The sequence below is a fragment of the Chelmon rostratus genome, chromosome 13, assembly GCF_017976325.1.
Source record: "Chelmon rostratus isolate fCheRos1 chromosome 13, fCheRos1.pri, whole genome shotgun sequence".
NCBI lineage: Eukaryota > Metazoa > Chordata > Actinopteri > Chaetodontiformes > Chaetodontidae > Chelmon > Chelmon rostratus.
The window spans coordinates 10,163,193-10,190,930 of NC_055670.1; the positions used below are offsets into that span (position 1 = coordinate 10,163,193).

Sequence of the window (27,738 nt, forward strand, 5' to 3'; positions counted from 1 at the left end):
AGAGTGAGACTGATTGTGTACTGGGCGTGTTATCCTCCCTTTGGCAGCTGGAAACCATCTCCGTGAAGGATTCACTGTAAGCATGCAAGTTAACGTCAAGAGGTACCCAGACTGAAATACCTCAACAGCTATCTGTTGGATGGATTAACATGAAGTCTAATACAGACAGTGATGGTCCCCAGAGGACGAGCCCCATTTTTATTTTCTAGTGATATGTCTGACAACTATTGGATGGATTTCCATGATCAGTTTCCATTCTCAGCGCCAATTAGCACAGGTTAGCATGCTAACACATTAAACTAAGATCATGAACATGGTAAACATGAAACCTGCTAAACATCAGCATGTTGGCATTGTTGCTATGCATGCTCATGTTAGCATTTAGCTCAAAACACCATTGCACATAAAGCCTTGCAGAGCTGTAGCATGCCTGTAGGCTCTTCTGTAGTCTCAAGATGTAAATGATTGCTAAGATGTAAATGATGCCGCAGTTCAAGGCCAGTTTAACGTAAAGATCTTGAACAATATCTGAGTGATTTCACCACACAGTTTACGGCTCAGTGAATCCAGGACAACACACGGAGGAATTTGTGTGAGGACGTTCTTGTTCCGCTGGACAAAACGAGGAAAGAAGCATGTCTAAATGACCCCTGTGACTGTGAGTGGGAAGGTATAAACATCAAACCGCAAGCGTCTGTGTGTGTGTGAGCGGACACACAAGAGTCGGTGACCGAATCCTGCTAGTCATTGTTGCTGTCTGGCTGTGTGACTCACATGTGGGCCGTAAGAAATGTTTCCCTCACAATAAAAGTCAGGAAAATTGTGGCTGATAAAGCAGAATACATGGAAATGCTCGTTCACAATTATACTGTGCCAACAATTAATCACCTATTAATTTATTTTATGCACCTTCTACACGGGGTTTCCTCTTGCATTTTATTTTTCGGGCTAGTATTTATTTTTCAGCACAGCACTATAATATAAACTCTTTAAAAACGCCGAACCCAAACTGGCTTAAAAAGTAGGCCAGCATGTCAAAAGTTAGAGTTTATACGTTCTGTGCAGCTTCGGCTTCCGGGAATAGTCCGACATAGAATTGAATCAAATAATCAGATTCTAACTGTAAAACAAACACACTCACAAAACAGTCTGAAACACGCACGCATGCGCACGCGCGCGCACACACACACGTATACTGTACATACAGAAGCTGGAAAAGCAAAACATCAAACATAACCATGTTTGTGTTGGCATGGTTTGTATTACTGAGGCATGTCTTGCTATAACATCAGATGTCTCAAGAGCCTTGATTATGGTGATAAAGGAAATTCTCGTGTCGGCTATAATGGATCCCACAGATTCCTTCCTTGATATAAAGCGCAGTTTGTCTGCACCATTGCTTCTTCACAGCTAATTCTGCTTCCTCCCACACCGCCATCAACTTCCTGTCGGAGCTTGAGTGCTGCAGTCTCTGGCTGCATGCAAAAAAAATACAGAACTCGGAGCAGGTTTGGCCTTCACTGGCTAGCAACATGTCCTAAATGTTGCCATGTTCTCTGTTTAAACAGAAGGATCGCTGGCAGCCCAGTGAACGGCGCATTTGGAGGCTGCTGCAAAACGTCAGCATCTCAACAAGTTATTTCACCTTTTATTCTACTTTATATCAACTGCATATCAACTCGGTGAAAGTGAGTTATCTTGCTTATCGTCTCATAATGTTCTTGTCTTCCAAATGTATAACTAGATGGCTCGTTAAGAAACTATTTTTACATTTTGCAGTGTGAATGAAAGGTGGAAATCTCAGTCTTCCATTGTGCAGTATCCCAACTTCTGGCCCACACAAATGCTTGCAGAGCCTCCTCTTTGTTGGCTGAATGCACAAGGTGACTGTTGCCTCAAAATTATTGAGCTGTATACACATTATAGCATCTTAATGTGGTGCTTGGTGCATTTAGTATTTTGTCATGAAGAAACTGCTCTTTTAAAGCATTGACTGATTTTGTACGAGGGAAGAGGGAGAGCAGTGGAAAGGAAGTGCAGAGACAGAGGGACCGGGACACGACTCTGAAGCTGAACATGAAATAGAGCGGAGGGACCTGAAAGAAGCAGCCCAAACTCCCACCGTGCTCCTCTGGCTGAGCTCCAGCATAAACACAGCTCTGGTTTCTGCCCGGGGCCTGACACAGCTGGACCTTCCCTCTCCTTAACTGGCCTCAAGTCACACAGAGTCTCAACTCTATTTCCCAGCGGGCCACACTGCTAATCAATGCTTCCTGCCCCAGACTGAGCTAAATGGAGGTGGGATTAGAACCATTTCTGTTCTTAGTCGGTCCAACCTGTCAGACCTTGTTATGTTGACAGACCTGCTGCTCACCCCTCTAATCAGATGATCAATGACATCCAGATGGGAGGATCCATTCAATGAGAACCTGGACACCTGAGAGGCCTGAGAACGGTCATGCTCGTTGTTTTATTCCTACTTATCTGTAGACAATGTTCTCACAAGGAATCCAAATGAGCAAAATCCTCCAATATGAGGTGTTAGGGGTTAAGGATGATCTTTATAGTCAGCATAGATTTAGTTGTTCAAGTAATGGATATTTAACTGAACAATTAGCTTAATAGCATGAGCCGTGCATTTCATTCAAAACCACAAATGTCAGCATCCTGGTGGTGCTGGATGGAAAGCTTGAGGATCACCAAAGCCATTAGGATTCATCCTCTGAGTACCAAAGACGTCAGGACCAAATTTCTTGCCAATCCAGCCAATAGTTGCTGAGATATTTCCGGGACCAAAGTGGAGGCAAGCCGATAGGCTGGCATTGCCAACCCTCTTCTAAATGAGAAAAAAAGAAAGAGAAAAAAGAACAGACGGGATGAGAGAGAGACGGGGAGAGAGGGGGAGAAATTGGACAAGGCCATGCTATCACAAAGTGTGCATTTAACTTTGTTAACATTCTTTGTCTAATCAATTAGACCACAGCTGGGATGGAAATGGATGGTCTGCGTCTCCGGTCCAGAAGAATGTGTAAAGCACGACAGTGAGATCATGGCTGTAATCCTACTTGATGAGATATCACAGTTGTGATATTATGAACGGCCTACATACCACAGGATCTGACTTGTTCCAGTCTCCACATCAGTGAATCACCAAAAACAGAACAGAACAGAATCATATTCAAACAAATGACTGCAGAAATCCAATCATGTGTGGGCACCTGTTGAAGCAAACAGCACATAATTTAACAGGCCCAGGGTAATTTTGTGAGAAAGGAGGACGTACGGTCTTTGTGTAAACACAGCTGAAACAATCCTTCCGTCTGAGCTCACCTCTACTGAGGACAGACAGACGACCAGAGACGCATGTGTGAGAGGAGGGCATGAGGGGAGGCGGCTGAAACGTGATGGAGACAAGCAGAGAGAGGATGAGCACAAGAGAGGGAGGACAGACCATCTGCCAAGTGTCCCTTTCAGGAGAAGATAGACAGAGAGTCAGGGGACAGAAGACGGGGGAGATAGAGACCAGGAGAAGAACAAGGCTATAAAAGGAAGTGAGGGACGGAGCTGCACAGAGAGACTGAAGCCTGGAAGGACTGGGAGGACTGGGAGGACAGAGGCTTTGGAATTCCTTCAGTACAGCCTGATGGGACCCCTGCGTCCCTCCATTAATCACTGCGAGAAGGAGTGAGGGCAAAGGACAGGGGCGGGTGTACTGTATACGGTAGGGTATACAGGGGCTTTCCGGAGGCAACATCCACAATGAATTTATTTCCGAACTTCATTCCAAGTCAAATAAAAGTCAGTTCAAAGGCTGGAGTTTACTGCCGTAAATCACATTGACACAAACCACTGATTTACTGTGAGGGGAGACCACAGAGAGGTATCAAACAAATCTGCATATATAAACACTCAATTCAACAGGCAGTGAATGTATACATACTGTACACTTCCAACAGAAGGCAGAGGGGCTTCAAAGATGGAGACACATAAGGAAGTATTGCAAGAACGTCCTAGACAGAGGTAAATGTGTAGGTATGTCGGAGTATACTGTAGGAGTGGGCAATGTGGATAAAATCCTTCATCTCTGTATATGTCATTTTGTACCACAGTATCAATATATATTGTGACGATGTACATTTTCTAAAAACCAAAACAGAAACAGTTTGTAGATAAAATAACCAGATGAGAATGTTTCTGCTGAAGCCAGTAAATCCATATTATATTTATTCATCATCAAACTGAAATCATGTAAAAATCCAATACTCCAATCAATGATGGGCTGATTTTCCACAACAGCATAATGCACCTACAGATATTCAGAGAATGGCTACCAAATAGTAGTAAGTGGTAGAAATGATTAGTCAATCAATCAGCCCATCAAAAAGAAAAATGAATTGCAACTATTTGATTAATCTATTAAGTCAGTTTTGAAGCAAAAATATCAACCATTCTCTTATTCAAACTTTCACAAACTGCCTTTCACAGTTAATTATATATGGTTTGGATATATATAATGCTGAGTGTCATGAGGAAATAAATGGCAGATTTATCAGTAATCAAAGTTGTTAGTTGCAGCCTGACATGAGAGACACAAACTGTGTGGCATCATATTGGACAGTAGACAGTATGGTCACACCGTCCAAGCCTAGAATATACATTCAAGATGAAAGTACATTGGTAGGTATGCACAGATCTGTTTTTCTAGTGCTGTCTTTGTGTGAGGAAGAGAGAATAAAAAAGTGAGAGTTTGTGTGTGTGTGTGTGTGTGTGTATGTGTGTGCATGCGTGCGGACATAGTATGCTCTGTACTGCAGTGGTACATGTGTGCTGTGTGACTGCTGGCTGTCACACATGACTGGGATTGAAAATGAAGCATGAACAGAGATTATGCACAATGAAACGGCTGGTATTCCTTCCTCCCTGCTCCCTCGGGGACTGAACCTCTTTTCCTTTGACATATTTTCACATCACTGCAACATTGAAATAATAAAATAATTAGAAGTTTAAACAAGTTTATACCAACAAAGGACTGATGGAGACAGACTGAGTACAAGCTGACTGTATACAAGCCACAGAAAAGTGAATGCACATGTATAATTCATGTCTGTTTGTAGATTAGCAGACACAGGTAAAGGACATGTTTATCCCACAGATTGTATATAAAGCGTGTGAACACCCAGTGAGTCCAAATTCAGAACAGATCCTCAAACACAGAAGTTCATCAGTTTTACATTTAGTCGATTCATTTATTTGACAAAACATCTAAAGCACTAAAAAATCATCATCAGGACTCAAATAAAACAAACAAGGCTGCCATCACACCCATCGCGTATACATTCCCTTCTCTCTTTCTCATGTTGCTTCACGTACAGTAAGAACCAGACCGAGTTTACATTGTGAATATACAACTCACTAAACACTCTGCGGAGCACTCCAACTATGTGGGGTCCGGCAGGGTTGTAAAGAAACTCTGACACATATGACTCCACCCCGCTTCCCTTTCCTGTTTAGAAAGCTTCTCTGGATAATCTATTTTCTCTTCACACAATTCTGCTCTCAGGATGTTTCCCATAAAGCTGAACTTCACTGAGCCCACAGATAAACACAGCCCACACTCGCTGCACGTGCGAGAAAGAAAATTAGACACACATCCTGCCAGTGAGGGAGCGCAAATTGGCCCACTAATTCAAGACATGTTTCGCTGCCCCACTAGAAACTGCAAACAAATCTGACGCAGATTTGCTGACCTTTTAAGCCTCTCTCACAATACTCTGCTCTCAACAGTCTTCATAACTGTACGTTGCCTGTTTAAGGAGGCCGTTTGTACACCGATGGGGGCAAACAGCCAAGCTCGCCAGGCCTTTCCTCGCCGACACAATGCCGAACCTCAGAGACTAATCAAATAATCACCACCGCATGAAAAACTGGTGTTCGTGACTTAACAATGCTTAAGCAAACATGACACACACACTGTGCATCCATTCGCATGTGAGCGTGCGTGCACGTGGCCAGCCATCTGCACAAGCGTTAGGCAGTACAAACGCAGAGAGGCCACAGAGGTCTGTAGCCGAGGTGAGGGCAACACTTCAGTGGAAAATGTCAGCTCTGCTACAATCCCACGCAACACACACACACACACACACCCGCACACTCATGCTTGAACACCAGTGACAGGGAAGCCCCACACATGGGCTTCTCATCCGAGGCTGCGGCTTCCTGCAGCACGGCACAATGGGCTCTTCCCTTGATTGTTGCGGCCAGGCACTCTCTATATCACAGCCACTATTTTGGCAGGGGATGTGCTGGCCATTTTTCTACCCTTATCACAGGCAGACATCTTCCCCTCGCCCCGGACACACGCCTTCCTCCCCCATAAAACAATCACATTTGAGAGGTCAGTCACGTGTCTGCTTTCCATCGGGTGACCCCATCACGCATCACTCATTAACATTCAGCTTTTAAACTCTCCCAGGTGAACTGCACAGCTGTGTAATTTGCATCTTTTTCCCATCCTCTTACAGATATTCACAACGTACTTTTGAGTTTGATTTAGTTTGACAGCGGAGTTGCAAAGTGAGCCGTGCCAAAGAGGCACATGCAGAAACAACATTTATCACAATCATCCACTTAGCTGAAAGGGGGGGGGGGGGTAATTGCAAAAGCAGATGTTGCTGCTGGGCTTTCAGGTACTGTAGGAATCTGCAGCAAAAAACATAACTTCCATGGTCACAAACCAAACTCCCACAACTCAGACATCCTCTGCCAGCATCATCCCCTCAATTCCAAAGTGCTCAAACACATCTTGAAATATATTCTCAAACACATGAGAATCAAAGCCTCTCAAACGGTCATATACAAAACATCCTGTTAACATTACTGCCTCAAGAGCCTTCCTTCCTCCGCCAGCGGACACTGATAAATGGTATTTGTGTGCATGGCAAAGAGGGGGCGTGTATGCATCCATAGTATCACATTTTTGCACTCATGAACCCAGTGGTTACATTTTCCCACTTGAGTCTGGCATCTCCATGTGGAGTGCAGAGCAGGAAATCCAAAAAACAGCATCCTCTCATGTACCATGAACTGTCCCCAAGGCACCTTAGAGTCAGTGCAGGTATGACCGACGAAACTGACTTTCAGGGTTCAGTATGCTTCAAACAAACGAGCTCGTACAAAGTGTTAAAACACTAAAGGCGAAGGTGGGTATAACTACATGTCCTGCCCCCAATTACAACATCAAAAAGATGTGGACGGAGGAGATTTAAGATGCTCTTTCACATATCTGCAAATACTTTGTTTCAAAGGTACTGATGCCTTTAAGGTAAGGGCATGTTTGAAATGAGCTAGTTTGTGTTTTTACCTGTTCTGAAAATGGAATGAAAGGTGGAGGTGCATACATGTAGTTCAAATGGGGATAAAAAGGTGTGCACACTTTTGGAAAAACTGTGTGAAGAACAAAAACCCGTGTTTGAGAGGGAGTTTAAATTCTGCTTTCTTACACACATCTGGCCAATCACTGCACGAAGTGGGTGTGAATGTCAAATTGTTGGGAGGGGGTTTCAGATGCTGTTTAACGATCCATCAAGCACTTGGCTGACGCCCAGTGGGGCCTTTATGGCGATAGCAGTTAGAACTGCTGGTCAGATGGTCGACCAGTTTCATAAATCCTCTCCTTACACACCTTTCTGTTGTTGGAAATGGGGGATTCGTGTCCAACATTTTCTGTAACTTTTCGAAACTGAAAATGCGATTGATTGAGATGTGATTTTCCAGCTGTGCAGAGGTGACAAAAGAGCCAGGGTTTTAGTTTCTCTCTCAAGCTTTCTGTTTTCATCTGACACACAACAACAACCCCGATTCCAAAACAGTTTGGACGCTGCATCAACTTCTTTTTTTTTTATAAATATCTGCTTGTTCTGAATCTGATGAAGCAACGCATTTCAAACAAGTTGGGGCAGGAGCAACAAAAGACTGGGAAAGTTGTGCAATGATCCAAAAACACCTGTTGGGAACATTCCACAGGTAAACAGGTTGATTGGTAACAGGTGATAGTATTAGGATTGAGTATGAATGGCGTCTCAGTTTCATTTTTAACCCCATCCTTAATGGGAGTGCAGTCAGCTTAAAGAGAGCACAGCTTCAAAGAAAAACCCAACCCCACCCAAAACCCAGGATGTATGGGCTGGCTGAATGTAGTCTTGACTTTATGGATTAAAACCACTTAATCAGAAACATCATAGAAAGACAAAGTCCCACCCCTGAAGTCCAGATACCCTTCTGTCGGAGTAAGAGCAGTCCAGGCTCCAGGATTTGGAGTTGTGTGCAAGCTTGCAGTTGCTCCCTCCTCCATTCCTGTTCATGTTTTTGTAGCAGACACAGCTGGAGACCCATCCAGCACCAGCCCACTCTACCTCCCAGTAGCAGCGTCCAGCCATCCCAGCTCTGCACAGCACCTGAGCTCAGCTGGAGAAGTGAAACAGGTGGTTCGGGTAGGGCTGTGGCTCCAAGCGTGTAATCGCCCCTCTTCCACCATCAGAGAAGCTTAGATAAGGGTTAGCTGTGTTTGGGTCCAGGTTATATCATTGTAATATTGTAGAAAATCAGCTTTTGTCTTCTGCTCTGAGTTAGGGTTAGGGTACGGTATGTCACTGTCCTTTGCTTTAGTCTTTTCAGAGGTAACTTGATTGCTGGTTGCCTTCAGGGAAATTGCCTTATCAGAGATCCTGCTGAATTCTCTCTCAAGTGTTTCATCCAGACTGTCTTTGAGATCAGCCAGGGCTCCTCTCATGGCTTTACACATCAAATAAGGAAGTGCATCAGGGCTGGAAAGGCTCAGTTGTTCACAAGCAAGGTTGGAGCGAGGTGTCTTTCCAGGAGACGCTGTCTGAAAACTTGCTCTGCTCTGCCTGTGTTCAAAGGATTACTGTGTCTCCCCCCTCGACAAAGTTAGCTTTTCATCCTGCCATCAAATATGGCTGCTCTGAACAAACACAAACACATTTCCTTTCCGATGTGGTTAGACAACATGCAATACTCTTCTAGCGTAACCCTTAGCCTTGAACGCAGAGGGTCAGTGAGTCACATCTCACCCCCGTGGACGCTCGCTTGTTTACAAAGAATTCAGAAAATAACAAATTAAATGTCACGTGCAAAATATCTTGAGAATTATTCTTTCAAAAGGTGGGGGAATTCCAAATGTAAAGCGTCACGTGGAGACGGATGGTGGGAAACAGCTGTACGGCACAGAGGCTGGGGTCTGGTTCAAAGAACTGAAACAGTCCCGTGGGTCAGATTTGGAGTTGATATTAAACAGAAACATATTTTCTAACATGCAGTTGAGAAACTCTGCGTCTGATGGGAAACCTCAGAGAGTGATGTTTGATTGGTTATGGCTTCCTTCACCGTTTTTACACGTTAAATCAGCTCTTCTGCTGCCTCATTACCTACAGCTCATAACTGCTCCTTTATTATCCTTTCAACAGCTCCTTTTATGTGCACAGATGGATATACCAAAAAGTCTGATGCTGGCTGTGCGTCACACCCAGAAACTCAAGCTATTTGTATAATCAATGTGAGCCGTTTCTTCATTTGACAGCTCACATGCCTGCACAGAGCACACGGACGGAGCCAAACTAAAATTAGGCTGCTGTCTTGCAGTATCGCCGCCTTGGAGCGAAGCCGCACAATACACAGAGGAGCTGAGCTGTGTCACACGCTTTTAATCGAGGCCTGACCTAATCTGATAAAAGCAAGAGACAACGGGCCTTTTCATCGCACCCGAGAAAATAACTTTTCATCTGAGAGCCTTGAGTATGATATTAAACGTCCGACGGAGCGTCTGACCATCTGACATCCAGCACAAACTGCAGCAAACAGAAAGGCAAAACACGCTCACGTGCTGCACGTACACAAACACACATGGAGTCAGCATCATGTGTGCGCTTTTCCTTCCTTTCACCAAGTCCACATTTGTGAGCTTGATGAAGTACAGCTGAAAATAAAGTAGGCCATGCAAAGCGAGGAGGCCTGGAGAGAGAGAGGATAGAAAGTAACTCATGAAGGATCATTTTTATGGGCTACTACTTTGGCCAAGTCGAACATTACAATCGCTTAATGAAACATCTGCATTCTGTCTTCCACTGGAACTTTTATGACAATTTGTAAAGTGTAACGAGTAAGGTGAAATTTAAGTACGGGTGTTTACGCATGTGGGTGTGTGAGAAAAACAATAAAAGCATTTACGTGAACAGGAGGGTTGCTTTCCAAAGCGGTAACGGTAAACTGCGATGTCAACAAACATGCGCAGCCAAACAAACAGCGCGTTTCCATCCAGCTGTCTGAGTGTTGAGTGGCAACACAATAAATAAGAGACTGGAATAACTGCCTTGTGGCTGTTTGCCTCTGCCAATCAGTGGAATTACAGTTCACATCCATGTCTGTCCACACTCATATATGTGTGAAAGATTTTAATAAAAGGTATTAAGTGTCGTTTTTTTGGTAAAATGGAAGTTATCATTGTATTGACATGCATGTGAATTATTCCCAGTGAGAAACACACTGGCCTCACTCAGAGGACTGATTGGGACCTGAGGCCCTTTGACTTTTTGGATATAAAACATCTTTGTTTCATCCTGTGGGCACGAATTATTGAGTTGTGGCCAAAATGTGTTTTGAGTGGTCACAGCGATCTTTGACCACCAAAATTTAATCAGGTCACTGATGAGCCCAGGTGGAGAGACTCCCTCCAGACGTTCCTGAGATATCGAAATATCGAAAAAAGAAAGTTTTTATGCTTGACGGAACGGAAAAGTTGGTTTGTCTATCAAAAGCTCAAATGCTGTTATCATCGAGGATGTTGCGCTGCTGTGTTTCAGGTTGCAATCCAGAGGGACGTGGGGCCATACTTCAAGGTATCAAACAACATATTTGAGCACTCAGCCAGTTCCTAACATTACTGTTTGTTAGTCTTACATGATGTGATGAAAAGGTGGAAATTGCCCAATGCTGAACACTAATGTTAGCTGTTGTCTAATGGTAGGTAATGGGTTGTCAAATGTGTTGTTTTACCGTGAGAAATAGCCTGATGTCCCTGCACTTTTTGGCTATGCATTGTCGTTATAGTCAAATCGGGAAGCTGTGAAATTCTAACAGATTCTCTACATTTATACGACTTGTAGTCACCACCCAGAGGAAAATGGCCGCTGTGTGGTGTATGAATCATGACATACACAAAGCATGTGACTTAAACATCCACTGAAGCCCTCAGATTTATGTGGAGTGATGAGGAGACGGTACCCTTCCTCAAATGAGTACATGATACAAACAGAAAATGCTGATCCATCACGTTTTGCGACATTCTTTTCTTCAGCCGTGATTAATTTTGCATTTTGACGAGTGCACATACAAGCACACTATGACAAATGTAATACTCAAAAGCTCAACAAGTTATCATCAAGCCTGCAGGGTCAAGCAAAGCATGAAATACTGTAGCCCGACATGAAGCCCCACTTCTGTTGTTTCGTTTCTGCAAAAGCAAAACAGCGCGAGTGTCCTCATCTTAACCAGCTCCGCCAGTAAAATTCCAACATTTCACAAGAAACTCTTTTGAGCTTCGCTGCTGTTTACCAGCACGCAAAGCCAAGAACCCTCCTACTGGAGGATCTCCCCGAACCGGATCCCCAAACCAGACACTCCCACGGCCTGTCTGCATGTGCTTGCTCGAAATGAAAATACTGAAAAAAAGTGAGCAGAGAGATTCAGCGTCACACCCGAATACATTCTGACAGGACATCAGGCTGCACCTTTGAACCGTCATTAACACAACTCTCGTCAGTAGGAGGCAGTAACGGTGAATCTTTCCCTCAGTTTGAGTCCAGAAACAAGAATTAGGATTGTGGGTTTTGACCCCCATTTCTTACAAGGGTCACTTAAGGATCACTTCATGACCAGTATGGACAGGATGAATGATCACAGCACCAGTAACTCTTTCAATGCACATATAGACACGTGAGATTTGTTTTAAGATGGATTTAGAAAAAAAACCCCCAAAACTTAAAGTTCTGACAGTTTTTAAATGTTTGTATGTGGAGGTTCTGATTCTTCTTGTCATTTTCTTCTTGGCTGTCAGGAAGCTGTTGGTTTCCATTCTTTTGTAAACAATATGAATAGAAATTAGAGGTCTCAACTGACAGGTAATCCATCACAGTAAATGCATGGTCAAAATTAACTTTAGAACCATAAAGCAGACTTGAGTGCAGTTCGAAAAACGTCTGATGTATTGTCTTGTAATAATGTGACTTCTTCTTTAAACATTGCGATCTGTCAGACTGACACAAACATAAACAATTGTGTCATTCTCGTTGAGGAGACTGCTGGTTGAAGCTATTTTGCAACACATAAGTACACCATGACAAATGTAATACTAAAAAAGCTCAAAAAGTTACGATCATGGGTGCAGAGGTCATGACCCCACCCCTCAACCCCTGCAGGGTCAAGGGTCGAGCAAGGCACCACTTCTTGTAGGCCCACATGAAACCCCATTTCTGTTCATCCCTTTGCAAAAGCAAAACAGCGCGAGTGTCCGCCAGTAAAATTTCAACATTTCACAAGAAACTGTTTTGAGCCTCGCTGCTATTTACAAGCATGCAAAGCCAAGAACCCTCCTACTGGAGGAACTCCCCAAACCAGACACTCCCACGGTTTGTCTGCGTGTGTCTGCCGAGCAGAAACACACACCGAGCCTGAAGACGCTCCATTCCTACACCTTACCTGCAGACAGGCTGCGGTCTAAAAGCGAGAGCTTGCAAGCAAAAATCATCAACAGGTGGGAGAGAACTTACCGCGTGCGCTCCTGATGCGAGGATGGCTACGGAGACGCACAGAAGCAGCAGCCTGTAGTCAATGAAAGTGACAGCGGTAAAAATGCTGATCAGGCGACCATGTGGTCACGTTTTGCGGTGGAAAGCGCCCATTCTTAAGCTCACCTCAGATTTGTAAGTGCTCTGCTGTGTCGTCCCGGCATGGTCCCACTCATGCGCACCGCAAACTTCAGGTCCGCCGTTTCTCTTGTAGGGACACTTCTACTGCATGACTGCCTGACCTGAGGCACAGCGACACCCCAAACGTTAACAATCACCGTCCACCCACGAGTCCACACATTTCACACGCCTGGTTACTGTTTAAACAGATGCATTTACATACATTTAACATCATCGCTGCTTTTGCTGTACAGAATAACCTCGCGGGTCGCCCCGTATGAACCGCTCTCATGGCACAGTTGCACTGATTAATCAAATGTTCTCATTTTCTAAATATCATTATTTTTGTCATCACTTGATAAAACACATTACTTACAGTCACCCCAGGCTTGCGCGCGATAGTAAGATGAAGGAAAGAGTTGTCACGGGGGGGAAGAGATGCGCAGGTTCCCGAGCTGAAAAGTTTCAGAACAGGTACCTGTGGAACTAAAAACCTCCTCCAATATTGTGAGAAAAACCAGCAAAGTGAGCCGAGTAGTCCCTCTCCTTACCGAGAAAAGTCAAAGTGTTTGTTGAAGAAGGGTTGAGCCCGTTTGCATGGGTAAGGGTGGTCGTTTTGGGAGGGGGGTGTGGTGCGGCAGAAACAAGACCAACTTGCATTGATCAGAAGCTCAGATCGTCTCGGACAAAGATGCAGCCAAACGTGCTGCCCGCGCTCTGCTGATAAGCGGCGAATTACCCGAAGAAAGAGGACGAGAAGCGGTCAACAGGTGGCTGTTTGCGGGCTCTCTGCACTGATTGCGCGCTCAGTTTCCACTGCGCACCGCCGCGATGCTGTTACCGCCCGGCACGCTGCTGCTGCTGGCGGCTCTCTACTCGAGTGTAGACCTGACTGGGGCTGAGGTAAGCGGGTGAAGCATCTATACAACACTGTGGGGAGCTTTAACATATTTTTCTGCAGAAAAGCACCAACTAGAGCCGAAAGTTCGTCAGTTTCTGCGCGCAACTTTCAGACACAGTGCAGCTGCCAGTGATTTTAGACTTTGTTCGGGTGTTCAGGCAAAACATGCGCACATGTAAGACTTGAATCTGTGTGCTGCCAGCTGTTTTTCTGAGACGAATTCAGCACATTTTAACAAATCATTAACTGTGTTCATCTTCACTGAAACAGACACATTACAGTGTTTCAGTGGCATAGAGCAGCACGCGCTGCAGTCCACATTATTGTATTTTCTGCCTCTGTTGTGGTTTCTGTGTCTTGACATACATGTCTGTCTGTTTGATCGAGCTCCGTCAAGCTGCTCTGAACACTCTGAGTCCAATCTACTAACAGAGAGAGAGAAGGGAGGGGGGGCGAGAGGGGGAGAGACAGAGGAGAGTGAGGAGAGAGAGAGAGAGGAGAGAGAGACAGAGAGGAGGGAGGGAGAGTCAGGGAGGGGGAGAGAGGGGGGAGAGAGGGGGAGAGAGGGGGAAGAGAGGGAGGGAGGGTGGGCTGCCCACAGTAGCTGCATGTGTGTATTAAAGAGAGGTATAATTAGGGAGACAGTTAATCATTGGTATGCTTAGTTAATTAGCTAATAGAGACAAACTTGTTGTACTCTGTTGGTCACATGGTGACATGGTGGTGAGATGTGACTGTTCTAGGAACAGTTTATAGTCAGGGTATAAGTGATGGTCATCTTATGCATCACTCCTGATGCGTGAATGCATGAATTAATGCGGGATGTATCATGATTTGGTGTTGCTCCCACTAAGATGCGATCTAGTCCCTTCATGTGATTAGTTCACACTTAATACACCATCAGTGAAGCTCTGTTACGTCTAAGTCATACACGAGCTGAAGCGCCATGATGTCAGCAGGATTTTTCACTGTTTGTTTCCAGTCATCAGACTGTCCCCTCTCCCTGTTCGCCTGTGTTGCTGCTGATTTAAGCCAAACATGTAGCAGAGTGGCCCGTTTCCATTACAAATGAATGAATATGAGATATTAGGAGTCATCTGATCTCAGCGTTCTAGTGGATAAAACTGGAGCCTGTAACTCTCACTTTACAAAAGAGAAATGTTTGACATGAAACATGTTTAGACAGCTCATTTTAAGGAATCTAGGGAGCTGTATCATAAACATTTTGAAATGGTGATATAGGACACTCTTTTCAACGTTTTGGTCAGTAAACCTTTATCAGGTTAGACAAATGGGAATTTCACTGGAAGAAATTGTCCATTTTTGGAAACTTTTCCAGATTTTCATCATTCAGAAGTAGGTAACCCAGGAAAAGGTTTAATGAGAATTAGCAGTGGGGGAGAAAACCTGCTTTGAGATACACATAACTCCAGCGGTCGCCGTCTGCTGAAAGGCTCGCCGGACGTGGTGCTTTATTTTGAAGCGCGGGTGGAGCCTGCAGCAGAAACATCTCTCACGCCAGGGATGCAGGTGAGGGGGAGGACTGGTGGACTGAGTCAAGCGTTAAGACGAGGACGGGCTGTTAATCGCTCAGAGTCATTGCACAATGGAGCGATGCATGTTGTTTCAGAGAAAATTAACACCTCCCCTGGGAGCCTGGCGTTGTCATGTGGGGAGTTTCTCCATCTTTCCATGGGTGTTTTTTTTTTTTTAAGGATATGCATTTCCAGCTGTGATGGATTGTAGCTGCAAACTGTCGTCATAAAGTATCAAAAAATGTAGAATAGAATACTGATTACAAGAGTCAGCTGAATAATGACGTGAGCCACGGGTTAAAAAGATCTCCACTGTCAGCTCAGTGAAACCTACGCTGACTTATATCCGTCCATCCATTTTCCTGGTAGTGCTGGCTTTGACATCCCATTAACCAGATGTTTTATTCACCAAATAATCATTGTGCACTTTATTATTCACAGTACTGAGCTGTGACTCAGGGAGCTGCGTAGGATAGAAGCGTACGATGACATATCAGGTTAAACAAGGCTGCAGAGGCGACTTTTATCCACGGCCCGTCTGGATTTGGACATCTGGGCTGAGGAGGTGACGGCTGAGGAGGTGTGTATCTGGCTGAACATCTTGTTGCTGACCAGATGACTCCAATGAAATCGGAGTAATGCAACATTCTGGATTTACTGTCAGTAGTTGCATATTTTCCCATCCGCAGCAGGAAGTGTGTGATCCTGTCATGTAGCAGAAAGGGGCTTTCCTCATCGGCTACATCCAGAGCAATGACGCAGATCCTCTGGGCTGTAAAGCAGCACCTTCATTAATGTAAATCAGTGTTTGGCCGACGTCCATGAGGCGCTTCAGGGTGTTTACCTTCTCTTTGTCTTCACATACACAGGGACGCAAAGTTGACTGAGGATCAGAGCCTTCTGTTTGGGCTCCTTCACAATCAGCGGGGCTAAACTGAGGCCAGGAGTGAATATACACAAAACAATTCATACACACACGTGATAAACCTGAGTCTAGAATGGGTCAGGCTGACTTTGGAAAGGCAGTTATGAAGGGATAATCTAAGGTTGCCTTGCCCTCACCCTCTGGACTGTTTAATAATGAAGCAACCACCTGATATTTCCATCTATGAAGACCTTTGCTCACTATTTGTTTCACTGCATCATCTGATCCTGAGTGATTTTTTAAACATAATATCAACAGAATAGAGTTTGTCCCCCTTGGCGGTCATTTAATCTGGTCGGAATGAGTCATTGGTAATTCCAAGAGAAGGGGGAGAGGGAGGAGGAGGAGGAGGAGGAAGGGCAGATTAATAGATTCCTGGAGTGAGAGTTTGTGTGTGGGATGTTGGATGGAGGGATCGGGAAAGGGAAGTAGCTGGTGGGATCGACAAGCTTCTGCGGTCAGGTTCCTACTCGCAGCTTTGCCGTGGTGTTCTAGGACGGGGCGACCCCCAGGCAGGATGAATGCACCGCTCAAACACGGAGGAAGCAGCAGCGAGAGCCGCTAATCCCAGCGCAGCCCAAGGAATGTGCGTGTATCGTCTGTCGAGAGCTTTGAATCATTATCAAGACTTGATCTGTCGGTCACGCCGCCCCGAGTGCTGACAGGGCTGCTTGTAGTTTGGTCTAGGCCTGATCCTGCACACCGGCCTCCTCCCCACCACCCCCCACGGAGACAACAGCTGACCCCGTTTCTGTGACTGGCCACCAACCGAGCTGTGCACCCTGGGAAGGCACAACCTGCCTGACCCCTGACCCCCAGCCTTGTAAAAATGCCTACATTTGGAAGAGTTGTGATTGTGTTTGCGTCCCTGTATTTTGTCAGGCGTCTCTGGGTGGCAAAGATAATTCTCCCCTGACCTTGATACTCAAGTAGTGTGGCAGGTATGGCCCACTTTCTTATGTGTGTGTGTGTGTCTCTGTGTGTGTTCCCAGTCTGCACTAAGTGAGGAGAGGATTAAACAGTGGGTAAGCATGGCAAAGCCCTTTTCATTTCCCTGTGGTCCAAGCATCACCGGGAAAGCATTTCATTTAAATTTATCACAGCTGCTTTTTACTTTCCTCACATGAACCACTTCTCTTGTCCCACGCTAATATTTTCTGCACATGAACTAACTCGAGATCGACTTGTCTTTTACTCGAGATCGCTTACTTCCCAGAGGTGTATTGTTTTGGTGAAAGGGCAATTTAGCCGTTTAACTGCGAAATTGATGAGTCATAAATGTCATCTGCGGCTTGGATGGAGATGTAATAGATACGTCTGTCTGACAGGGAGGCGGAGAGTGATGGAAGGATGGAGGAGAAGGCGGGTAGAGGAGGGAGGGAGGGAGGCGACGAGGTTATGAGCCCTAGAAGAGGAGGAATGTTGGTCGGAGCCAGAGATGATACCCCGTAGCAAATCTTTTAGTCTCGCTCTCTGGTCCCTGACCTGAACTTCCACCCGCTGCTGCCAAATTGTACAACTGATGGAGGATAATAAAGATGGCGATGACGGTCTCATTAGATTTATGGCTTTTTTTTCCTATTGGTCCACATGAAGTGAAGTGTAAAGTTTGGGCTGTCTCTTCCTTCAGCTGTTCTCTTTGTCAGTTTTTGGCCTGAAAAGCTTCCATCTTACGACAGGTGCAAGAGTAAAGAACAGCGTCTAGTCAGGGTTTCTGTAGAATGTAAATGTTTGGCTGCGACATTATAACCCCTCAAGTCAACAACATTTAGGCCTGTGGTTACTCTGTGTGTTTGCAGTACAGGACGGTGCAGATCAGGGTCTGGGCGTGTCTGTGAATGGATCTGTGTGAGGAGGTTTTGCACAGGGAACCTGCAAAATTGCAGGATTCAGCGATCTGGATAAGGTGGAGGTCTGGATGTGCAATACTTGGTTTAAATTTTGTCTAAATGGCAGCATCTTGCATTGTAATGCGGTAGAGTCGACTGATTTCCTCAACATCCGTGTTTACAGTAATTATAATCCCCTCCTGATTATCCGACCACATGCAGTGATGTTGAGTGGACCTCAGCCCGCTCTGTTCTCGGATGTCCGACCTTCTCGTCAGTGATGGTTTGTTCTTTCTGCCTGGAACTAAAAAAGTCATTTTGTTTTCCTTTTGCTGCAAATGTTTCTGCTTTTGTTCCAACCTGAGCTGTAGTGAAAGATCGTTGAAGGTTCCTAAACATCTTACACCTAAAATCAACAAACCCTTTCTCGCTTTGCAGGAACAACGTACCAGTTGCAACAATCAAAACACCCATTGGTCATGCACTATTTCTATTTTTGTCTATTGTCTATTCTTGTTGCTGTAATATAAATACAGACAGAGAGATGGATCTTCTCAGATAAACATCATGGAGTTTATGCCTTCTCCCTCTGTCAACATGACTTATCGACATGACTAAGTTACTTAAGTCATTAACTCGCCTCTCTGCAGAAAAAGAAATGTTTAAAACAAAACTTGGTCCTTGTATCTCATGTCTTATTTTTGTATCTGACCCTGCACAAGAAAGGACTCGGGGTATCTGAAAGAAAAAGACAGTTTGTTCTTATAAAAACCATACAGATGAATTAAAGAAAAAATGTGAGGAGGCTAAAATGAAAAGCTGTTCTTTATACACTGCAGGACTGAGTGTTCCTCAGGGTGATTGTGGTTTGGCAAAGAGTAAAAGATCACACACATAACAGACTGAACAGAACAGGTTTTGGTAAAAAGCTAATTCATAATGAACACATAGTTTATGGACGTTGGTTAAATTATATCTCTTATTGCCAGAAAGTTGAGTCCACTTTGTTTCTAGCTCAGCAGACTTGCATTTTTCTTCAAGTTTGTCCATTTTTATGGGGTTTTCTCACCTTGTACAGCGTGAAATATCTTTCATTTAACTTTAATCCAGCCTACCATCATCTGAGTTCAATCAAACAGCGAAAGGCACGCTGTAAGTGTTCGGGACAAAAACGTGAACTCTGGTCAGGAGGACACAAAGTGAGGTCTCGGACTGTGACATGAACCAGCTGGACAGGTTGACAGGTTGCACGAGCAGGTAGACGAACAACCAGTCCCAGCAGCTTGTTAATGATTCTAACTGTTGCCATCAAATTCCAATATTCTGCAGAGTATCTCAAATTAGAAGCATGCCCGCATTATAACATTCGATTAGATAATGGGGCCTCACGCACTCCACACCATGTTGTTTTGGGTGCAGGTGAGAGTTAGCGTGACATTAGCTTGTGTGTCGAGTTTGTAGCTAATCAGTGACGAGCCCGGATGAACAGGGGGAAGCTGCATGAAGCCAGAGACACTTCAGACCACATGATGATGCAGATGACACAGGCACATGCTTCATATTTGCCCCGTTAAAAGTTAACCAATGGATGCTCTTGCCAGAATGAGGCGTATGTGGTGTGGGGCACCTTTCAACGTGTCTGAGCGTTAGATGAATGGAGACATTTTTTATTTCTGTCAGCTGAACATGACGGAGATGTCTGAAGTGGTTTAATCTGGGTTTTAACGCTGTCTGTGCCTTCCGCCTCTCAGGGTAGACCCCACATGTTCCTGCACACTGAGCTGAGCTGGAGTTGCTCTGTATGTTTACCAGACATGGTTGCACTGGACTGTGATGGCTCTAAAGTTGCAGAGGAGGACTGATGGAAATAGCAGCCCCTGAGTCCGTTGCGACTGTAATTCGGAGGACCTGGGAGTGCCTCCATAGTTCATCCATACCTGCAGCTTTGAGGCTCTTTCCTGGAGGAACAGATGCTTTATCCATCTCCTCCTGTGTTGCTCCTTTATGTCGCTGCTGACGGTTGCGCTCTGTCGACTCTCTGCACAATGGGAATCGCTCATTTGTGTTGCTGTTATTGTACGAAAGTATTCCAGAAAAGAAAAAGCTTAATCTGATAACTTTGAGAAGGAAGTAAACTAAGCTGGTCACATGATGTGGTTCCCATCAGAAGAGATATGCTAATCTTCCAATGCATAGTTGAGTCTAGGGGTAGATTAAGACTTTTTTTACGTGATACGAGAGCAGATCTGTTGTCAGCCTCCGGCATCTCTAACGCCTCAGGGCGCTGAATTCTTGAAGTTGCAGTCTCTATATGTTCAGCCGGCAGTGATGTCATGGTGATGTAGGAGATAAGGCTTGATATGGAAACAAGTGAACAATAGAGAGCAGCTCTGCCTATTAGATAGCTATCATCTGAAGTGTATGGTATGCTAATGGGGCTAAAGAGCTCCATTATCGTTAGTTTGTTGCAGACGGGGAAGTGAAGTGCAGGCATAAAGGCTGCCTCTCTCTGGAGTTTGGGATTTCCTCTCTTTCTCACACTTATTCTCACTCCTGCGATGCCGCCTCAGTTATGTATCATGTAAAACCTGCTGTGTCTCTGATGTCAATGACAGTTTTACAACGGGGCGATTTCCTTGTTGGGAACCAACATCACGCAAGTGAGCACACAAGAATGGAAAAGCCTTTGTTGAAATGGAAATGGAGCTTCCATGCACACACACACACACTTCCTGGATGTGCTCACTCCCTGATGGATGCATTGTGTCACTCTGTAGAACGGTGATGGAAATGCTTCTTTGTATAAATTACTAACGCGAACCCCAGACGCTTCCGTGTGACACGTGTGTGTTTTTTGAAAGTGATCTTCTGACTTTTCCTCTAGCGCCACCATGAGGTTGACATTTGTGGTTTTGACATGAATGCCTATTGCATGGACTGCCATGGAGTTTGGTACAGACATGAATGGCCCCTCAGAATATACTGTAATAACTCTGATCTCCTCTCTCTTTCCATCTGGCGCCATCAACAGGCCAAAACTGTAATTGTCAAATCAACTTTCATCGGCCTCAGCCGAACTTTGTGTTTAGTGCTAACACATTTCGGCAAGCTAGCATGCTAAATTTAAAAGGCAGACATGATTAATGTTATACCTACGTAACGCCAGCGTGTTAACATTGTCATTAGCCGTGTTTCTGTCAACGTATTTTGATGCACATTTAGAAGTATCCCATGAGACACACGCCCTTTTTTGTGACAGTTTGCTTCAAACTGTCTTGCCGATTAGATGGAAATATAGCTATCATGGGCAAGTTATCATGCCAGTGTTAGTGCCTAGCAGGGGTGTAACAAACTGGGGGGGGAAAAAACAGTGTGAGAATTTTCCAGGTTGGATGTATTTGGCTGGTACGAAGTCACCGAGGTCATTCCTTGTCCTCACGTGCTGACGCTATTCCCAGATACCAGAGCGCTCTTGAGAGAGACTCGAGGCTGACCCAACCCCTTCTTGTCTTTGTGAGCATAAAAGGCAAGGAAGAGGCCTTCCTCCTTATAGAAAGAATGGCTTCCTAAACCCCACATCCTGTGGCACAGTGCTGCACATTCACAGAGGAGCAGCGGGCAGATCAGCCGCTCACATGAACTGAACTGGCCTTTTCTCAGAAAACAAACCCACCACCCCTGACCATTTTCTACCTCTCACTGCCTCAATATCTGATTTGTTAGCAGAGGAAAAAAGTGTGAACTCTGTTCCAGATTATTGTGGATTAATGGTTATTTATTTCGAACGCACAGGCATCCAAAACAGCTGCAAACAAGCAGGCAGGAAAAAGAAGCGCAGAGGCAGAGAGCTTTCGATTTAACGCTTGTTTGTATCAGTGCTTGAACTGATCCTGTTCCTGTAGGATTGTAGAGGAATGTTTCTTTTTCCCGTGTGGAACAATAATTGCTCAGACCAGTGATGCGTGGGCACGTGAACAGAGCCCTGCACACAAACCGGCGAACCCATCACTCCCACTGGCTGAGACAACACTGTAAGAAGATAAAGTTCACACTCAGATCACCAGATTTCTGCCTTCTCAGACTTCAGTGTGAGTGAGACGCAGCATCTCCTGCTTCTGAGTACCGAAAGCTTTCCTTTATCGTCGATATATAACCAGCTTCAGGTCAAGACTGTTATTGGGTCGAGTGCTAGTATGTGTGTGTGCGTGTGTGCAGTAGTCAGAGCCGGAAAGTCCCCTCTAAGGCCAAAAGATTAGTGGGAGTCTTCCTTAATTTGTTAACAAGGTAACATTGCATTCACAAGCACGTCCTTCCACACAGGAACACTCAAGACACCGGTGAAGAGACGAGTTATCAAGATGACCCTTATATTGAAAGCTCTGTTTGAATCTCTAAATCCCCTCTAATGGCCTGGCCAGAGGTTAGAGGTCAACAGGATGAGCCTGCGAGGGTCATGTGACTGGTCAAGATGGGGTGCAGCTGATTAGGAGAGGTCAGGGACCCGTGTAATCTAAGGCAGAGTGAACGGTGGCTAAATGTCTTTGGTGTTGGTGATAAAATGATACTGTTCGATTGACTCAGTGGACCTTTTTGGGCTCTTTGGCTTTGGTTTAATCTGTGCAACAGTATCAGGATTTTCCCACCTCTAGTTTTCCTCAGCATGCACAGTGAGTTATCAGTAGAGTTTTCTTCTCCCTCTATGCAACAGCTGGAGTTATTCCACCAGTACTTGAAGATCAGCCAATTCCAGGCTTTTCATATTACCATGCACACATACAGTGCCAGTGTACACACACACACACACACACACACACACACACACACACACACACACACACACACACAGCGAGGCCTGAGAAGTAATCCAAAACGATTTTCCCATTTGCTGAGTTAATTTTTCACGTGAGAATTCCTGCGTGGACTGTTGACATGGCCGCTGCTGCTCTGCTGAAGAGGACTGTGCAGCGTTCCTGCTTCATTTCGCATGTCCGCTGACATGTTCAACAACGTCTGCGGCCCCAGAGGATGAGCTTTGTTTGCAGATCTGTCCACAGTTGGCTTCACTGAATTATAGTAGACTTGTGCTCATGTTAGTTTTCTCCGTTTGCTGAGATTCTGAAGTTAAGCGTGGAACTGTTTGACCTTGATAAGTGAGCGATGCACTTATGTCTTTTGGTAGAGATGCAGTTTTCACAGCCACTTACAGCTGATCTGCTCGCCTGACCCCAAAGTTGATGACGGGCGACATTAACCTGGTCACGCTTGGTCATGCATGAGCAGACTGGCGACTGACTGTTGTGTTTGTTACCTTGTTCATTAACTTTTCTGTGTGTGTGTGTGTGTGCATATGTACTGCACATTCCTATGTGTGTCACTTGACATTTGCTCAGTCATTTCCAAGCATTTTCTTGCAATATTATCTTTTCCCACGGGATAAAGTTTCAATCTCTCCATGCTTGCAGAGGTTGTATGGTTTTCATTTTTCTTTTTGTGTTTACATCCATTACACGTGTGTGTTTCTGCACACACACACGCAATGTTCCTCCATATGCATTTTTGTGCAGGCATTATTTGGGTGTGTGTGTGTGTGTGTGTGTGTGAACAGCTCTCTGCAGATGCATCTGCTTTTGGTTACAGAAGCCTTGAATTATTTCTGTCGTGTAGATGAAAACCTGCTGGCTGAAGCCAGAGCAGGACATGTTTTACATCAAGCTGGTCTCAGCAAATATGCCCTACAGGACTCCTTAAATAAAGGAAACAGAAAACATTGCCCTGTTTCGTCTGTAGGAGCTGGACTCTCAGCTTGGCCTTGGGTCCTCCTGTATTGTGTGTGTCTGTAGTTTGTAACGCTAAATGAAATAAGACTGTTTTAGACATTTTGAGCCGTAAAGTGGGCATTTGGTAAAGGAAAAGCTTGACTTTTTGGGAAATACACTTATTTGCTTTCTTACCAAGCGCTAAATTAGAGGATCAATACTGTTCTCACGTCTGTATACTAAATATAAAGCCAGCCCGTAGCTGGCTACGTTAGCTTAGCACAAAGAGTGGAGACAGGGGGAACACTTTACACTTTTTTTGTGTGAATTAAACAATGAGCTAATTATTGAGCTTGAGAAGTGTTATAAGTACTTCCCAAAATGTCAAACTATTCATTTAAGGTTTTAAAGTACATCCAGCAAAATTCATAAAAGTTAATCAAAGTTAATTTCTGTGGATGCCGCCATCATACATCCACTCCACGTTCAGAGAATCTAACTTATACGTGAAGACTGCTTTAGCTTAGCTTGATATCTGTGCTGTTTCACATCGCACCGCTCCAGCGTGTGCACATGCAGCTCACCCTCGCGCATACACACACCCAGGCTGTTTACAGAGCGAGTTGCACCAGGAGCCTTGTCTTCCAAGTATGGCAGTCAGAAAATTCCCCTCCTCCACCTCTATTCTCTCACCCCAGCCTGTCAGTACCAGAGAAGGCCAGGAATGTCAGAGTAGCATGGTTCAACCCAGCACAGTCTGAAAAAACGTCCTCCTCCGCTCATCTTTTATTATTTTATAGGGTTTTTTTTTCCCCTGCTTATCTCTCTCTGCTGCTTCAGTGTGCGTAGCTGAGGACTATTGTGGGAACAGTGTGGTTGTGGTCAGCAGCACCTGTGATCTTATTGACCGTGAAGAAAAAACACAAATAAACACTCAGAGCCACCACAAAGCTGGACTGAGTCAACAGTGCTCAGACGCTGATGTCATAGTTTACATGACATCAGAATCAGCTGAATGGTGTCTAGTGTAGGTGTGTTTTTTTTCGTTTTGTGCACATGTGCTTGTGTATATATTGTTTCTGCTTATTTATTACATGGGCTTGTATTTCCTGTATCACAGTGCGTTCCATAACTGTCTCATTTGGTGTTGCTTAATGATCCCTGCTGCCAAGCGAGATCTTTCTGACATTTATGGAGTAAAACTATCCTGATTGTCTCCATATGGAAGCCATGATCTGTGGTTTAACGCCATGAGCCCGTGACATACAAAGGTTAAGCATATTATACCAACTATGCCACTGCAGTAAAGGGACACGGGGGCTTGTAAAATTCACCTTAACACACTGAAAGGAATGACCGTGCCATGAGTCCACTTGTTGTTTCAGCAGGACTCGCCGAGGACCCAGATGTTTATGTGAAAGTTCATGGATACGTTCAATTTAACAAAGCTGCACAATATTTACTGGTGGGACACAAAGCCAAAATCTCATCGGATGTCATTAAGAGCAATTAGCTCAGCCAGCTTGAAATCAACCCAAACAGCCGAATGCCCACAACATTGAACAAAATGTAAACGCAGCGCTAAGTGATGCAACAGTATGGCTAACTTGTGTACTTCTCCTCACATGGGGAAGCTGGTGGTGGAGTACACGTGGTGGAGAAGCCAGGGAGACAGTTTCAAGGCAAAAAAAAAAAAAAAAACTGAGTCAGAGGGGTAGTTGCAGTCTAAACCTCAGAGATTTAGGGGTCTTTGCTGGTACTAACCCATGTGAGAAATCCAGGCAGCACAACCACTTAGGTGCCCTTTAGATACCTCCATGGAAGTAGCTCTGTGATTGAAAGCATGGTTGCACCGATGGGGGCATGAAACCCTGAATTTTTGAAAGTTAAACCTGCATTAATAATCCTTTTTTTGGTCAGTTGGAGGCAGAACTCACATACTGTAGTTCTCCTTATGGCTGGCTGTGTTCGCTAGCTGGCTTCCTCTGCCGGGGCAGGTAGCGTTCAGTGGGTTTATCAGTTTTCTTTTATGAACATCAGCGCCCTCTTGTTACACTCTTGTCAAGCTGAGATCTGACGTCAGATTTCACTTTTCATGTGAACCACAGAGTGCAACGCTCTGAATGCAGGAGAGACTGAGTGCCCAGCACCGAGGTCCGAAGCTTCCTTCCTCAGTTAAATCCATATCAGAGTGGAAGGAAGGCTCCTCTCACAGCCAAGGAGATAAACCGACAGGCAACGCTCCAGTCAAATCGTTGTCTCTGGCTACAGCACTTAGATTTTCACATTACTGGGCCAGGAAGACTTGTGTTTTGTTTTCTGAAAACAATAACAAAAACAGCAGACTTCTGCAGCACTCGTTTCCTGCAAAGAGCAGCCAGGACTTTGGTGCACGACTCTGGCTGAGCATGTCAGCCTTGTATCTTTACGTTTGGTCATGTGAACAAAGCGCTGCTGGCTGTGTGTGTGTGTGGGTGTGTGTGTGTGTGTGTGTGGGGGGGGTATCTTGAGTGATACGTATTCATTTCATTCAATTCATACAGTAATAAGTACCATAATTGTCTTAGATGAATCTCATGATGCCTGCCTGATTTCGATAGAAGGTCATCCAAATGTCAGGCTTTATTTGTGTTGTATTTGTCTGAATATGAGCACACACACAACAAGAAAAGGCAGGGATGTAAAATGACAAATCCTCCACACTTCAGTCCTCAGCACCTCCAGGATTCCCCCGAGGGATTGTGGAATACTTCATCAGTAGTGGGAGGCTGTGGCAGGAGTTTGCTGGGAATATCAAGTCGTCGTGAGAAAAGTGTGTAGATGATACTGACCAGATGTTTGTGTGATCTTCCCTTAACATGGTAGGAAAGAGGCAGTGAAACACCTTCAGCTTTTGCGAACACTCAGTGTTGAGCACTCCAGTGATGGGAACGTTTCTGCCCCCACGTGGTTAACATCGGTACTGCTGCAGTACTGTTCATGAATCCTGTGTACAAAATGTATGCAGCAGCAGGCTAAAATTTATGAAACTATTGTAATTGTTTCACGCAAGATGAAAGAGTGGAACATTTTAGGAAACCTTTAAGCACACATGCCATGTTTGGAAGTTGGCTGCGACACATGATTTGCCCACTTAGCCAAGAAGCACAGAGGCAGTGAGTCATGCAGCCACAGTAAGCCGAAGGACAAACTGTATGACTACACAATACAGGCTGCCAACTAAGTGACCCTATTTGGATCCAGTTGCCTTTTCAATCTATTGTTTATCCTTTGTACAAAATGTAGTTAAGATGCCTCAAGCCCGTAGCAGGATGTTTCATGAGAACCGTGAGGCCAGGAATGCAGTTTGGTTCTGTGTGGTTAAGTTGGGAAATACTTTTCCCAGAAGGCCTCTGAGATAGAGTTAAGGTTTTAACCTTAATAGAGCACAGAAAGTTATTATAAGTACCAGGATCAATGTAACAACTGCAATAGAGACTAGCAAATGCTGCAAATTAAGCAGTTAGAGTGGAAGTGAAAGTGCATTCTTGACCCTGGAAACAGTAGCTGACAAAACAGTTTCAACTCAAGGTCCATTTAGAAGTAGTTCTGGAGTTTTTGATCATATCAGATGATCTTCCTTAGCAGAAGGAATTTGCCCAGTTTTCCTGAAACTGTAAATGCTCATATGTAAATCTCTATACAACTGTGACAAGACAACAGACCTTGTCAGTTGGTTCCTAGGGTCAAACCTTCCAAGTGTTAATGTTCAACCTTTGTAAAAGTGCTCACAAAATATGGAAATTTGAACATCCACAATTCAGTGATGAAGACTG

General features: G+C 44.7%; 2 protein-coding genes across 3 annotated transcripts in view; one reads left to right on the forward strand and one right to left on the reverse strand.

The window, feature by feature from the left end:
- Window positions 1-13,811, reverse strand: part of col4a2 (collagen, type IV, alpha 2) — a 60,036-nt gene extending 46,225 nt beyond the window's left edge. The window contains exons 1-3 of one of the 2 annotated variants that reach the window (XM_041950439.1): window positions 13,354-13,811; window positions 12,984-13,099; window positions 12,840-12,891 (exon numbers count right to left, since the gene is read on the reverse strand). In XM_041950439.1, coding sequence (XP_041806373.1) covers window positions 12,840-12,891; window positions 12,984-13,033 — 102 coding nt within the window. In that variant the 5' untranslated portion in view covers window positions 13,034-13,099; window positions 13,354-13,811. The remainder of the gene's footprint in view (window positions 1-12,839; window positions 12,892-12,983; window positions 13,100-13,353) is intronic. The other variant, XM_041950438.1, reaches the window with a different exon arrangement.
- The window catches only part of col4a1 (collagen, type IV, alpha 1), a 35,944-nt gene continuing 21,871 nt past the window's right edge, over window positions 13,666-27,738 (forward strand). Inside the window, exon 1 of the mRNA XM_041950440.1 lies at window positions 13,666-13,880. Coding sequence (XP_041806374.1) covers window positions 13,809-13,880 — 72 coding nt within the window. The 5' untranslated portion in view covers window positions 13,666-13,808. The remainder of the gene's footprint in view (window positions 13,881-27,738) is intronic.